General features: G+C 46.8%; 5 protein-coding genes across 5 annotated transcripts; 2 read left to right on the top strand and 3 right to left on the bottom strand.

The window, feature by feature from the left end:
• Nucleotides 1-269: 269 nt before the first annotated feature.
• VTP21DRAFT_1186 (uncharacterized protein) lies at nucleotides 270-2,922 on the bottom strand (the record flags this gene model as incomplete). The annotated part of the gene is made up of 5 exons (XM_069391245.1): nucleotides 270-1,457; nucleotides 1,547-1,968; nucleotides 2,030-2,592; nucleotides 2,662-2,813; nucleotides 2,890-2,922. The coding sequence occupies 5 exons, from the start codon at nucleotides 2,920-2,922 to the stop codon at nucleotides 270-272; spliced, it is 2,358 nt and encodes a 785-aa protein (XP_069251307.1).
• A 316-nt stretch (nucleotides 2,923-3,238) lies between these two features.
• On the bottom strand, nucleotides 3,239-3,496 carry VTP21DRAFT_1185 (uncharacterized protein; the record flags this gene model as incomplete). The annotated part of the gene is made up of 1 exon (XM_069391244.1): nucleotides 3,239-3,496. The coding sequence occupies one exon, from the start codon at nucleotides 3,494-3,496 to the stop codon at nucleotides 3,239-3,241; it is 258 nt and encodes an 85-aa protein (XP_069251306.1).
• A 109-nt stretch (nucleotides 3,497-3,605) lies between these two features.
• VTP21DRAFT_1184 (uncharacterized protein) lies at nucleotides 3,606-5,839 on the top strand (the record flags this gene model as incomplete). The annotated part of the gene is made up of 12 exons (XM_069391243.1): nucleotides 3,606-3,675; nucleotides 3,804-3,833; nucleotides 3,900-3,982; nucleotides 4,053-4,176; nucleotides 4,256-4,330; nucleotides 4,392-4,530; nucleotides 4,622-4,763; nucleotides 4,830-4,922; nucleotides 4,991-5,099; nucleotides 5,171-5,311; nucleotides 5,391-5,499; nucleotides 5,560-5,839. 12 exons carry the CDS (start codon nucleotides 3,606-3,608, stop codon nucleotides 5,837-5,839), a joined length of 1,395 nt encoding a protein of 464 aa, XP_069251305.1.
• A 207-nt stretch (nucleotides 5,840-6,046) lies between these two features.
• On the bottom strand, nucleotides 6,047-10,678 carry VTP21DRAFT_1183 (uncharacterized protein; the record flags this gene model as incomplete). The annotated part of the gene is made up of 15 exons (XM_069391242.1): nucleotides 6,047-6,080; nucleotides 6,149-6,330; nucleotides 6,390-6,674; nucleotides 6,743-6,869; nucleotides 6,943-7,071; nucleotides 7,140-8,119; nucleotides 8,196-8,264; nucleotides 8,345-8,443; nucleotides 8,511-8,672; nucleotides 8,738-8,788; nucleotides 8,856-9,707; nucleotides 9,766-9,828; nucleotides 9,898-10,209; nucleotides 10,280-10,572; nucleotides 10,636-10,678. The coding sequence occupies 15 exons, from the start codon at nucleotides 10,676-10,678 to the stop codon at nucleotides 6,047-6,049; spliced, it is 3,681 nt and encodes a 1,226-aa protein (XP_069251304.1).
• A 298-nt stretch (nucleotides 10,679-10,976) lies between these two features.
• Nucleotides 10,977-13,681, top strand: VTP21DRAFT_1182 (uncharacterized protein; the record flags this gene model as incomplete). The annotated part of the gene is made up of 3 exons (XM_069391241.1): nucleotides 10,977-11,502; nucleotides 11,565-12,517; nucleotides 12,593-13,681. The coding sequence occupies 3 exons, from the start codon at nucleotides 10,977-10,979 to the stop codon at nucleotides 13,679-13,681; spliced, it is 2,568 nt and encodes an 855-aa protein (XP_069251303.1).
• Between the last annotated feature and the right edge of the window lie 847 nt (nucleotides 13,682-14,528).

Genomic DNA, 14,528 nt, shown 5'->3' with positions numbered 1-14,528 from the left:
ATGAGAGTAAATGTATCTTTTTGCCCAATATCAATCAGCCTTCTTCCCGAAACCCTCGCTCTACATTACATCATACCTCAACCTATATATTATTACCATACGAAAGAAAAAAAAAGAAAAAGGAGAATCGAATGAATGCAAACTACTCACAATTAAAGAGAAAATAATACAACAACTATATCACTGAATAATATAAAAATGAAACATTATATCTTTTTTTTCTTCTTTCTTTCCTTCCTTCTTGCTTCCCACTCTCAATCCCTCTATATTTATGCCTTGTTCTTCTCGGCCATGGCGTTGAGCGCGCTGCCGGCCTTGAACCACTCAAACTGCCCCTTGTTGATGGTGTGGTTGACGGGGATGTCCACGGTGCGGCCATCCTGCTTCTTGAGTCGGAGGGTGAGCGGCTTGCCCTCGGCGAACTCGTTCAGTCCCACCACGGACACGCGGTCGGTGGGGTCCACCTTGTCGTAGTCGGCCGGGTTGGCAAAGGTCAGCGGGAGCACACCCTGCTTCTTCAGGTTGGTCTCGTGGATACGGGCAAATGACTTGGTGACCACGGCAATGCCGCCAAGGTGACGGACCTCAAGGGCGGCATGCTCGCGAGAGGAGCCCTCACCGTAGTTGTCGTCGCCGATCACGACCCACTGCACCCCGCGCTTCTTGTAGTCACGGGCCACGGCGGGAACGGCGCCATACTCGCCCGTGAACACGTTCCTGATCTTGTTGGCCTCGTCGTTCTCGATGTTCACCGCACCGATGAGCATATTGTTGCTGATGTTGTCCAGATGGCCACGGTACTTAAGCCACGGGCCGGCCATGGAGATGTGGTCGGTGGTGCACTTGCCCTTGACCTTGATCAGGACAGGCAGGTCGCTGGGGTCCTTGCCGTCCCACTTGGCGAAGGGCTGGAGCAGCTGGAGACGGTTGGAGGTGGGGGACACGGCCACCTGCACCGACGAGCGGTCCTGGGGGGGCGCTTGGTAGGTGTCCTGGCCGGGGTCGAAGCCACGGGGAGGAAGTTCCTCTCCGGTGGGCTCCTCGAACCGGAATGGCTTGCCATCGGCGCCGATGAGGGTGTCCGTCAGGGGATTGAAGCGGAGGTCACCCGAGAAGGCCATTGCGGTGACGATGTCGGGCGATGCGACAAAGGCATGGGTGGCGGGGTTAGCGTCATTACGGCCAGTGAAGTTGCGGTTGTAGGAGGTGATGATGGAGTTCTTCTCGCCCTTCTTCACGTCGCGGCGGTCCCACTGTCCGATGCAGGGGCCGCATGCGTTTGCGAGCACAATGCCGCCGGCCTTCTCGAAGGTCTCGAGCTGGCCGTCGCGCTCGATCGTGGCACGCACCTGCTCCGATCCGGGAGTGACGGTGAACTGCGACTTGACCTTGAGTCCGCGGTCGAGGGCCTGCCTGACAATGTTGGCGGAGCGGGAGAGATCCTCATAGGACGAGTTCTACAGGTGGAGGGGGGGGGGGGGCAAGTTTCCTAACGTTAGTGACCAAAGGGACCTTGGGGGGAACTCCGTGGTCAATAGCCACTCACCGTGCACGAGCCGATCAGTCCAACCTTGAGCTCGGCTGGCCAGTCGTTCTTCTCCACGGCACTCTTGAACTTGCTGAGAGGGGTCGCCAGATCGGGGGTGAATGGGCCGTTGATGTGGGGCTCGAGCTCCGAGAGATTGATCTCGATCAATTGATCGTATTCGGCACCCTCATCCGCGCGAAGGTTGTGGGCAAAGGTCTCCGAGAACGCAGCAATCTCGGGGCGCTTCGTGGCGCGAAGGTAGTCGCCCATGCGCTTGTTGTAGGGGAAGAGCGAGGTGGTGGCTCCGATCTCAGCACCCATGTTACAGATGGTAGCCATACCGGTGCAGGAGATCGAATCGACACCCGGACCGAAGTATTCAACGATGGCACCCGTGCCACCCTTGACAGTAAGAATACCGGCCACCTTCAGGATAACGTCTAATAAAAAGCGCCCATCAGCATCCTCCATGACGACGCTAGCCATGGCCAAATCACTTACCCTTAGGAGCAGTCCAGCCGGAGAGCTTTCCGGTCAACTTGACGCCAATGGCCTTAGGGCACTTGAGCTCCCAAGGAATGTCTGCCATCACGTCGACCGCGTCAGCACCACCAACACCCACCGCCACCATACCAAGGCCACCGGCATTGGGGGTGTGGGAGTCGGTACCAATCATGAGACCACCGGGGAAGGCATAGTTCTCAAGGATGATCTGGTGGATAATACCCGATCCAGGCTTCCAGAAGCCGATTCCATACTTGGCGCACGAGGTCGCCAGGAAATCGTACACCTCCTTGTTGATATCGATAGCACGCGCAAGATCGCGGCTGCTTCCAACCTGGGCCTCAATCAAGTGGTCGCAGTGCACAGTGGTGGGGACGGCAACCGAGGGGAGTCCTGCAGACATGAATTGGAGAAGGGCCATCTGGGCCGTAGCGTCCTGGCATGCAACTCGGTCGGGACGAAGCTTGAGGTAGGACTTTCCGCGTTCAATGTCTTGGTTGTGGGCGTCATCCAAATGTCCGTACACAATCTTCTCTGAAAGTGTGAGGGGGCGGTTTAACCTATGAATTTCGTGGAAGGAGAATTCAATTCATGCTGCAATGGAAAAAAATCACCCTCGAATGCCTCACCTCTTCTTGACAATGGCAAGGTTGTCCTCAATGCGCTTGTAGTTAATGTACTTGTCTTTCTCGAAATTAGACATGGGAACCTGTGCTGAACCACCCACCGTCTGAGCGAACGTGCGGGAGGAGATACGGCTGTAGACCGCAGGGCCAAGGGTCTGTTGAAGAGAGGGGGTAAATAAAAGGTTACCATTGCACAGAGCCATTGTTTGGGAGGAGGGGGGGCACACCAACCTTAGCTACCCTCGTGAAAGTAGTGGGCATCATGATTAGCAGCGGGAGTTATGTCGTTCCAGAGTGGGGAGGAATGTATTAGGAGGAGAGGAAGAAAAGAGTAGGAAAATACGACGGGGGGGAGAAAGAGGCGTTTGAAAGTGCGCGTCAATTTATATATACGGAGATGTTTATGTGAAGAAAAATTGCAGCCCGCGAAAAAATTTGACTGCGGACCAGTTGAGCGCTTAAAAAAAGGGCCGACACCAAATTTTTTCGTGGCCCTTCACTGCCATGGGCCAGAAGTCGAGGGCCGACACCAGATTTTTACATGGCCCTTCGGCCGTAGACGGAGCTCGTATAAAATGACTCAAAGCATTCCCTCAGCGCCTGCCTCCTCCAAAATGCCGCGTTCTCTGCGCAGCATTCCCCAACGCATCGCTTGCACCGCGCCCCCGCATCCCCCGCGCAGTCGGATCTCGCCCTCGCCCCAATGTCTCCAAGGAGGGAGAGGGGGAGGGGGTCGTAGAGGGAAGAGCGGCCGCCAATTTCTTCGAGGCTGTATTTTCACGTTTCCGTACACAAACGACATGTGAAGCTTATCAATGTTTGACTTGTGTGACTGCATTCGGTGGGATAGTCACAACTGTAACGTCATGATTTTCAAACACCGCTCTTTCTTTACTTTAGCTACTCCAGTACACGTTAATACTTCCTAGGGAGATCAATCACCCAATATGAACGAAGATTCCAACTCTATCAGTCTTTTCAACAGTACTAACAGGAGGGTGTGCTACTACTACGATAGTAAGTATCTTCGCCCTCGTTTCAGCCAAAGCGGCGGCCCAGATTTGGCCATTTTGAATCCTCCTGCATCAGATACTAATGATCTATTTTCCAATTAATTTACCTGTTTCCAACAATGCACCGCGAAGATGACATTGGCGATTTCCAGTATTCACCAGGTTAATCCATCTTGATTCTTAAAAGTTCTCCGATGAATATTAACTTGCATTTCTCTTGTAATGTAGGACATCCAATGAAACCATTTCGGATTCGTATGGTACACGACTTGGTGGTGACCTATCAGCTACACAACAAGATGGAAGTTCTGGTATTATTGGTTTTTTGCGATTTTCACTGGTTGAAAACATTTTGACCCATGGCCTGACCTATTCTCATAGACACCCACTCGAACAACAAAGCAGCAAATGACCAAATTCCACACCGATGAATATATCAATTTCCTTCAGAGAATTACACCCGACTCAAAAAAGCAGGATACCTGGTTGCAAGCATCTCAATACTGTAATGTCTTCATTACTTAGCCATGCTTATTGGGAAATTTCTCATTTTCATTTTTTTTCCCCGCACATTGTCGCTATAGTTAATGTTGGAGAAGATTGTCCAGTATTTGATGGGTTATTTGAATTTTGCACCATTTATAGCGGTGGTTCCATTTGTAAGTGTGGATGATGTTTGTATTTAGCGGAGAAGAATCTCACTAGTGATCGCTTTATTAGGTGGAGCCAAGAGATTAAATCAGGGCAGTACAGACATTGCAATTAACTGGGGAGGTGGGCTGCATCATGCAAAGAAAATGGAGGCTTCCGGATTTTGCTATGTAAATGACATTGTTCTAGCCATTCTCGAGCTATTAAGGTAAGCTCGACTTAGAGTGCATCGAGACATTGGTGCAACGCTAACTCTACACATTGAAAATATCGTTTCTGTTTTCCTTTACATGTTTCAGATACCACCAACGGGTTCTCTATATTGACATTGATATCCACCATGGAGATGGTGTGGAAGAAGCTTTTTATTCGACCGATCGCGTGCTCACTTGCTCTTTTCATAAGTTCGGCATGTTTTTCCCCGGTACAGGTGACCTGCCGGTATGGAGAGCTGACTCTAACTATTGGGCCGAGTTTTTGGTTCTTATATGATCTTTATCCTGGTAGGATGTGGGTATAAAGAAGGGCAAATATTATGCGGTGAATGTGCCACTGCGAGATGGCATTGACGATGATACCTATAAGACCGTATTTCAGCCGGTGTGTTTATCTTTGACAGTGTTTAGGATTCGAGTGCAATGGTTCACCTTTATTTCTTTCTCTGCCAGGTGATATCACGGATTATGGAGTGGTACAGACCAGGTGCGATTGTATTGCAGTGTGGTGCGGATTCGTTGGCAGGCGATAGATTAGGGTGCTTCAATCTTTCTATGAAAGGTAGCCCTGGGATAGCTCTAGCCTCCACCTTCCACTAACGATACACATCTGTATAATTTTCGTTGGGATAGGCCATGCTGCTTGTATAGAGTTTGTCAAGAGTTTTAACATTCCTTTGCTGGTCGTGGGCGGCGGCGGCTACACAGTTAGGAATGTAGCGAGAGCTTGGACGTATGAGACGGGGCTGCTTGTGGGAGAGCGGTTGTCTGCAGGTAGAGAGCTTAGCCGAGGGTCAAATTGAGGCATCCTTGCTAACTAGCCGATTTTTTTTTTGTTTGATTGCTATGTTAGATATACCTTTCAATAGCTATTTTGAATACTACGGCCCCGAGTTTAAGTTAGATGTTCGATCAAATAACATGGAAAATCAGAACAGCCGAGCTTACATTGAACAGCTTGTGTAAGTATCCAGCATTTGCATCTTAGTATACATAGGTTTCTGGATTTTCCTGGTTTCTAGGGAGAAAATCACCGAGAATCTGCGCCATATGCCTTTTGCCCCCTCCGTTCAAATGCATGAAGTGCCTCACGATGACGAGGAGGAGGAGGTTGAGGAGGACGAGGACATGGATGTTCGGCCCCCCGCCACAAGCTACGATAGAATGGTGCAGGAGAGAGAACGAGAGCGAACCTACCGTCGCTCCTCTCTGCTCGGGAATACGCGGGTCAATGACGCAGGATTTGGCGGGCCCATCGTCAACACCTATGTCGGGAGAGAGGCAATTGCAAGCGCGGACTAGCGCGCGGGGATCGGGGTACTGTTTTTGCTTAGAGGAAAAAAACTACTATTTTTTTACGATGTTTTAATATGTACATGGTTTAACTTTTTTCATTTGTTTGTTTTCCTTCATAACTTTAAATACAAGACATCTCTTTATTTTCACTTACTACTATTATTACAATAAAATAAGAGTGGTATATAACACAATGGAAACAAAGAGATTGCATTACTTGTCATTAGTAAATAGGTGTGTATAAAACCTAGCAAAGTTGATCAAACGTGGTTAGCTCGGTGGGGGGACAGAGAGGGACCGAAAAAAATAGCTTACTCAGATACACGCATGTTCCGATTTTTATACTTCTCCAAGATCTGCAAAATCTGCTTTTGTCGTTGCTCGAAGGGGCGAGGGCCATCTGCGCAGTGTTGGTGAGCAGAAATCGACGTGATTCGGATCAGCATACTCAACACATGCATGCTAACGATCATGCCGTCCATCAGAGGGCCAAAAGCCTAAACACATCTAATATGAATCACTGTATTCTCTGATCAACAAAGACAAGGGTTCTTACTTGATTTTCCTCCATCCTTTGGGTCATCACCTTTATACGGTAGAGGTTTTTGGCGCATCCTCTCAGAGGGTTCACTACCAGACCTATATCGGTGCCAACTTGCTTGACCAATTGAGAATAACCTCGTAAATCTTCTACCCAAATCACGCTGACGTGCTCCGCTTCATACGGCTTTCGGAAATGGTCGTCCAGGTAGGGTACCCGAAAGATGACCTCAACATCCCGATCGGCGTAATAGGGTGCAACGGCAGAAGAGGAGGCACCAAAATGCTTAGCAACGTCAATCTATCCAGGCATCAAGTCGTATTTTGAGTGGTTTTTAGAAATGAAACTGGAGAGAGGGCAAAACTTACAGGCCAACCAAGACTAAATACAAATTGGATGAATTCTTCACTCAAGCTCATTTTCTCAGAAAGCATATCTTCGAGTGTCGCGTCTCCAGAGATGGCGAAATAAATCGGAATCATCATTCGTTCGCGTCTGATCAAATATGGAGTAAAGAGAGGATTGAGCATCGGTCTAGAGTGTCCAGAAATGAGAATTGAGTGCTTACTCTGAAATACTATCCAGCGCATCTAGGTCGCCGATTAAAGTTTCTGTTAGGGGTAAGGGTAGGACATGCTTCCAGTTTTCTAACGAGAAAAATCCCATCTGCGACATAAAAAGTCGGAATGCATGGGGACTAATGAAAAACACAGGGTACTCAGCTCAGCTTCACCGCAGTTATGCCAAAGGATCTGTCTAAATTACCTATTCGTGTCCGGAGGGGGAAAGTAGGGTACAGCATGATATTTGATATCTTGCGGGTTTTTCTTCAACTCTGCTACGCGTTCTTCTTCTGCGAGTCGCTGTTTTTCGGTCATGATCTTTGCCTCACTAAAGGATATCTTGGGTTGAGATGGTTGCCTATTTTCGGTTGTCTCCTTATCCACGGCCAAAATCTGCCAGATATCCGGGATCGAATCCTCGTTGACCGCTACAACCTTGGCAAGGGCTTTTGTAATCAGATGCGGGATATCGTGCATGGACGAGGAGGACGTCGACGGTAACGAGGGCTGTAGAGGAGAAGGGAAATGGGCAATGGATGCATTGGCAGTTGAAGCGATTGAGGAGGAGGTTGAATAATCAAAGTACTGCATTTGAATTCGCCAGGAATATCGGCCCAATATGTCCCTCACCACCATCACAACCTCGGGGGTTTCCGAGTGGTGCGTTTCCGCAAGGCCAACAATGATCCGATCATCCAGCAGGAAATAGTGTATCATCTCCCTGGCCTCTTTCTCTCGCTCCTTTTGCCGTTTTTCACATATTCGTCGCGCCACCTCCAAATCGTTCCATTTCTCGTGCAATAGTGGGGATTTTCCTAGTTGATTCGCAAACCGTGCAAGGCATATCTCGGCTGCGGATTTAATCGCAAGGAGTTCTTTTTTGTATCGAGTAGAGGCGGAGGCGGCTGGCTTTGAGGATGATTCGGGGGGAGGATTCCGTTGAGCACGAATGAATAGCTTATTGGCGGGTAGGAAGGCAGGCTGATTTCGCGGCTTTTTGCCTCGGTCAGAGGAAGCTTCGCTCTGTGCACTTGCTACTTCACGTTCATACAAAGTAATTCCGCGGCATAAGCTTGAGACCACCGTCTGAAGACAATCATTATCGTCGACAATCCATTGGCCAATAAGTATCCATCGAATTACACACTCATATGCGCGAATAATGAGTTTGTAAGTCTGGCCCTATCAAGTATGAAAACGATGATATTAAGTCGGGCCGAATAGATCGCAGTTTAAGCTATATAGTCATATTCCTTACAAAGTTTCCGGCAGACATTAAATTGTCGACATAGCGACAAAGCGATAAAACTAATTCACGAGGGCAATTCTTTATAATTGAAAAGGAAAAAGTCAAGTGGATGGATATTGGAAATTTTCACCAATAGTAAAGTGTATAAATTTTTTTACCTTGCTTTCCTCCTTTACATGGTCATATAAACATACAAAAGCTATTAACATATCAAAGGCAGTAAGAGTGACATTGTTTGGCCAATGCATCATCAAAATCTATTAGATTGGATTCTAGTCAGCTATCTTGAATACATAGGCTCTTTTTATTTTTTATTTATCTTACCTTTTCTTGTACTAATTTCACCACAGGACCCACCAAACCGGGACAGAAATCAATATCCTCGATCACATAAACATTAATCAGTTTCAGCAGAAACTGCAAATTGGAGGCAGAGGTTTCAGTCTTTAGCGACGTCAATAGCATTTCAATTAAATGGTATTTTAACTAGAGTACAGGATGTGTGGGGTCATTAGCGTGGAGAATGAATATTAGAAGGTTTGTTAACTTACTTGTGAAAAGGATCTGGAGGTGTTGCTGACTTCTGAGTATAGCACTCTAATCTACAAACAGGGAGAAAAGGGGGTTAATGATGGCTAAAATAATGTATATGTGAAAGTGGTATGGTACCTGAGTAATGGCGATCTCTTCAGCGTCCTCGTTGCTCGTCGATGTTAGCCCTTGGTTCCACTCTTCTCTCAAATTTACTTGGCTAAAATGGTTTGGAAGCGAAATAAGAGTTGAACACACTCGTAACGCAGCCAGATGCAGATCATCCAGGTTTATTCTTGGAGAGCATTGGAATTTAGGGGCTAGCCGGGGCAGGACGTGTTTCAGGCCGACGACAAAGTCCGGCACTAACATCCTTACTCCTGCAAGTTCTGTGGCAAATAAATCCGAGGTATTTGTTAAGATGGTGGGGAGAGCGACGTCAAGGCGGAGGCCTGGGATCAAAATGCTATAAAAACGCTCCAGGTATTCTCGGTGGAATGGTTGTCGATGCTGTGGCCGTGAAAATATCCGACATAGGCAGCCATATGCCTCAGCAATACCCTCGCGAGTGTTTTCATTACAAGGCATTGTGCATGCGTTAAAAAGCCAATCTCCAAACATGTCCAAGATAGTGTTCCCGTCGGGAACAGTTGCCTTGTTCTTTCTCCCCCCGACAGACCCGGAGGAACCATTGTGTCCAATTGCGTGAAAAGCATCGACAAGCTGGCTTATTCCCAAGATTGCAAGGCTAAAATTATTAGGGAGCTGACAAGGGTCGTCCACGAGATAGATAATACGGTGCCATGCAAAGAAAATAAAGTCATTAGGGAGATCTAGGCCTACGTTCAAACCACTCGTTACAATGTTGATGCTCTCAGTTCCTTCAGGGCTACCATAGAGAAGCCGGATTACGCGTTGTGTCAACGCCAGACATGTTGCAACCCATTGCTGGATAACTTGGGGGCGATGAACCCATCTACTAAAGCATTGCTAAAGTATATTTTTAATTTAGACGACGAGGAAGCATTCGGGCTAAGCGTATATTTACCTTGAGGGTATCCCAGAGTTCGTTACAAGTTACTTTCGAGCGAAGCCAGAGTTCAAACAAGACCTATTAAATTAATTGGTTGGGAAATTATAATCTCGGCGTATCCGCCAACTCTCTTCTGGGTCAACTCACCCTTAATAAATGTTCACACAGCTGATCTCCCATTCCAAGAGGTATTGGTGGTTGCTTCGTCGAATCTAGGGAAACAGGAGCCTTCAGCAGGTAATCGGTAGTTCCCATAACCACTTTTAGCAGGACAAGCCACGTTTCCTCTGAAAAATTTGAGCTGATGGTACGGCTGGCCATGGCTAAAACCGATAATACCTTCTTGCAGAGTTCTATATGCCTTTGGATAAGCGCACCAGTCCCGTCACGTAGGGCGGGGTTTCTAGAGGCATAATCAAATCGTGGCTGGAAAAGAAGCGACAAATGTCTGAAAATTGTCTTTTGTTTGAAAAAAAAAGAAGAGATAAGTATTAACACTTGGAAAGGAGCTATTATTGGAATGGCTTGCCCGTAAAAAAATTTGCTCGCCTTCAGTTCCAGCCTGCTTTTGTACAGCCAGAGGTCGGCTTTGAGCATCAAGCAGCCAAGTTGAATAGATAGTAACGTCATCGGAGGTGATGTTCATATCCTCAAGAGGAAGATTTAAACCCTGCGCAATGATCTCGAAAAACCATGACACGTGAGCCGGCGAGGAGAGAAGAGAGGAAGGGGGTGGGCCCGAGCTCGGGCAAAGAAAGCCAGTTATCTCCGCAACCAACGTGCGCCTCACAGAATGTGGGAGAATGGCAAGGATATTGGAATCTTGATTGAATGTATGACACGTTAGGTGGCAATTCTATTTATATACCGAATCCGTCTAATTACCGGGATCATGCTGGAGGAGTCCCGACAGGTGATCTAAGAACATGATGAGAAGGTGGTGAAAAAACGCGTGCTCTTAGCAGTCTCTTCCTTGTCACATAACAATGATGAAGGAGGAGCGAAGGGATCTAACCGGGATAGTTACTGGTCAGAGAAGATTTTAGTTCCTTATTAAAAAGGGATGCCCTAAGCCACCCATCATGCTTTCAATTCCAAAGTTATATATTTTGTGAATTGGAGGAAGTAGAAAGGGCAGATCTATCGATACATTTTGTAAATCCCTTTCTTCTTTTCTGCCAATCACTCATATAAATTAAGATACACGTAGTCCTGCGGGGTTGTTCATGGCAACCAGGCGCAAAACTGGTGGGGTTGACGCCAAGTACTACGAGCGCCCATCGGTCATCGCAAAATTCGAGCCACTTCGCGAGGCTCTACAGCAAGAGTTCACGCGGGAGGCCGATTTTAATATTACGGCGCGAGATCTAGCTGCTCTTAGTGCTGCCTTGCAACAATTTCAGGAGGATGCCCTCGGAATTAATGTGTCACGATCCTTATCTTCTGATCTGCATCCGGTTCGTATCCCTGCCAAGTTGTTCAAACTTGAGGACGAGGAGAATGAAAATGTGACGAACAGCGCACTCTTTCATATACTAAAAGCAGCTTATCAATTTCGGATACTCAACAAGTGGCGGCGATTCGATTTAAGCACGGAGGGATCGAAGCGCGAGAAAAATGTTGAGCTTATTCTATACATTCATGAGGCACTTGTGGATATCGGTCTAATACGAGTACCGAAGGTGTTCTTGACTTCTTGGATTGCTGAAGATGAGCAGCAAACTCTCATAGAATATTTGGAAAGGATGGGAGGTTTGTTTCATAAGATAAAGGCTTTGAGGTATCTGTGAGGTACTAAGATTCTTAATTTTTAGCACATGTAACAAGAAATTATGACCGAGCAACCCATGTAATTTGCCCTGATGACGAAGAGAGTGCGCAAAACGACGAAGAATGGTTACGCACATTAGAGAAGAAGGACGGGAAGGTGCTTGTGCATTGGTGGTACTATCCAGATTCCTACGATGAGTGGCTTCCAGAGTCCGGCAGCTTTGCCGATCCGGAGCCCCCGCCAGACCACCAGGGTGCATGGTACGTCGGTTTGCGCTGGGTCCGTGACAGTTATCGTTTCAACGAGTGGATGAATGAGGAGGACTACGAAGTGGATCGACCAGAGGATTTACCTGAGCAGCAAACCCAAGTATCGCATCAAATCGGATGGCAACTGCAGCAACTTGATGATTCTGAAGTATCACCTGCTATGGCAATGGATCCTGAGATGGCGCCACCAGAGGAGGGTGCAATTTTGCTCATCCAGCACGAGAATGTAAAGCTCGTCGATCTTATAAAAGATGCCCCGAAACCTGGTAGCCGGCTCAGGCGCTATGAATATGAACCTATTCTGTACGGGGTTATTTCCAATTTGCCTTCTGAGAATTGGAACGCACGGAACAAGGCTGAAAGGATAACAGACAGTGCTAATGTAGTCAATCGGATGGATATTGATACAGAGAGCGAAAAACTGCCAAACGGTGACAAAAACAAGATATCGCAGGAATTAGTGGTGCCCTCAAGTGCCTCTTGGTTTAGCTCGGACGCTGTGCACGAGGTGGAAAAAATCGCATTGCCACAGTTTTTTAATGGTCGCTCCCCATTCCTTACCCCGGATGTATACAAACAATGGCGCGATTATATGATTGAAACATATCGTAATGATCCTTTACAATACCTGACACTTACTACCTGTCGAAAACACCTCCAGGGGGACCTCTTTAATATTTCGAGGGTACATGCATTTCTAGAGCAATGGGGGTTAATAAATTTCCAGGTGGGCTAGACCGTAATATTGAGCTGACAGGAATTGAGTGTTCTCATCTGTTATAACTTGCAAATTGATTTATAGGCTGAAGTGGAGATTGACTCCCCACTACCTAAATCAAATTCACATTCAACCGATGAGGAGAGGCTTTACCAGCAAGTCTACGATGCAAAAACGCGCGTTCCACTTTCTAATAATGACCATTCTCAAAACAGCAACATTCGGCAGTATCGCTGCTCCACTTGCTCTTCCGACTGTACCTCGACGCGTTATCAGAGCGTATGGGCTGATGGGCTTTGGATTTGTGCTGATTGCTTTCTCGATGGCCGGTTTTCATCGAACTCTGGGAGCGGCGATTTTATTAAAATGGAACAATCGGAGTCCGCAAGCGCAGGTGAAGATATATGGTCAGATCGAGAAACTCTCAGGCTGTTGCGAGCAGTAGAGGCGCACGGGGATGATTGGAGCTTGGTTGCTGAACTCGTAGGGAGGACACAGGAGGAGTGTATTCTGCGACTATTACAACTACCGATTGAGGACCCTTTTATCGGGGTTGGAAATGATAGTGGTGACGGGAGCGAGGAGGAGATTGTGCCGTTTGCTATGACAGATAATCCTGTGATGAGCCTTGTTGGAATGTTAGCTACGGCTGTTAATCCTGGAGTTGCGGCGGCGGCTGCCCAGCGGGCATTGATGGAGCTGACGGCTGACGGGATGGAACAGATAAAAGAGGAGCCAAACGGGAACTTTGATTTTGTGAAGGATACTTCGGATAATGTAAATATTAAAAAAGAGAAAGACGAAAGCGAGGAGGCAAGTGTTTCCCGGGAGATATTTACCGAATCCCCTGCAGCTATTGGCACGAGCCAAGGTGCCATTCCACGTGAACTCCTGCAACATGCAACTGCCGAGGCACTGAAGGCTGCTGCCGAGCAGGCTCAGTTGCTGGCTACTAGTGAGGAGCGTGAATTGCAACGACTTGTGCGTACCCTTATCGATAACCAGCTATCCAAACTCACTCACAAAAAGGAGCAGCTTCTTGAGATCGACAAATCGCTTGAGCGAGAACATGCGGAACTATCTCGGCAGCGAGAGCAATTGCGCGCAGATCGACTTAAGATGGAAAGCAATACGGCAAATCTACAAACGAAGATAGGGAGTGAGAATGGATAAATGTAGGGACATGTTGTTTCAGTTTCCATATAATTAGTTCTCGTGTGTTTTTAATGTTTTATTTTTCTCTTTTTTTTTCGCATTTATTTTATTATACTTTTTATTTTCTTTATGTTTGCAATCACTTTAGAAGGAGGAAAATAAACCATTGGCTCTTGTAGATTCCCGGAGATGAAACTTAGTGAATTACTTCAATCTCCAGAGCTGAATCCAAAATAGCCAAACCTACCGCAAAAAAGAGACTCGAAATATTGTTACGAAAGTATATGGAATGTGAGCCAAATTCGTAACATCACGCTTCTCTATAATCACCACGATTTTTCTCTCAGGACAGGCCGAAGAGCATGAAGAGAGGATGGGAACTGCTTTGTACTTGAATGACGCTTACCTGTTACAAATCTCAAATTGAAGCCCATTATAATAATCATTGGAACGTTCAATTCATGGGCTTGAGGGGAAGAAAGTGTACCTATAAAATTGGTATGTTTTTGCATTTAATTTCATTAGTAAAATTACTTCGAGTCTATGGAATAAAGCGTACAAAGATAAGAATGTTGGGAAAAAGACACAGACGTCATAATCATGTACTCTCGGGGATGGGGAGAGTCGTCATGTCTAGTAGCAATGGCCAGTAATAAGCTTGATCCATGTCCAATTTTGTAAATTGAAGGCTTTTGTCTACTTGAGCCAACCATATTCTAAATCCGAAGCGGGGATTTCATTAAAGAACATAGTATCCATGCAATAATTTATTTTGATATGAAGAAAAACCCAATGAAGTAGCATTCCATATGATTTGAGAGTGTAAAGAAATTTTGAGGTTACTCAAAAAAGTGTTAAAGCGGTC

This window comes from Calcarisporiella thermophila, assembly GCF_041956535.1.
Source record: "Calcarisporiella thermophila strain CBS 279.70 unplaced genomic scaffold VTP21scaffold_11, whole genome shotgun sequence".
NCBI lineage: Eukaryota > Fungi > Calcarisporiellomycota > Calcarisporiellomycetes > Calcarisporiellales > Calcarisporiellaceae > Calcarisporiella > Calcarisporiella thermophila.
This window is presented reverse-complemented; position numbering and strand designations above follow the sequence as displayed.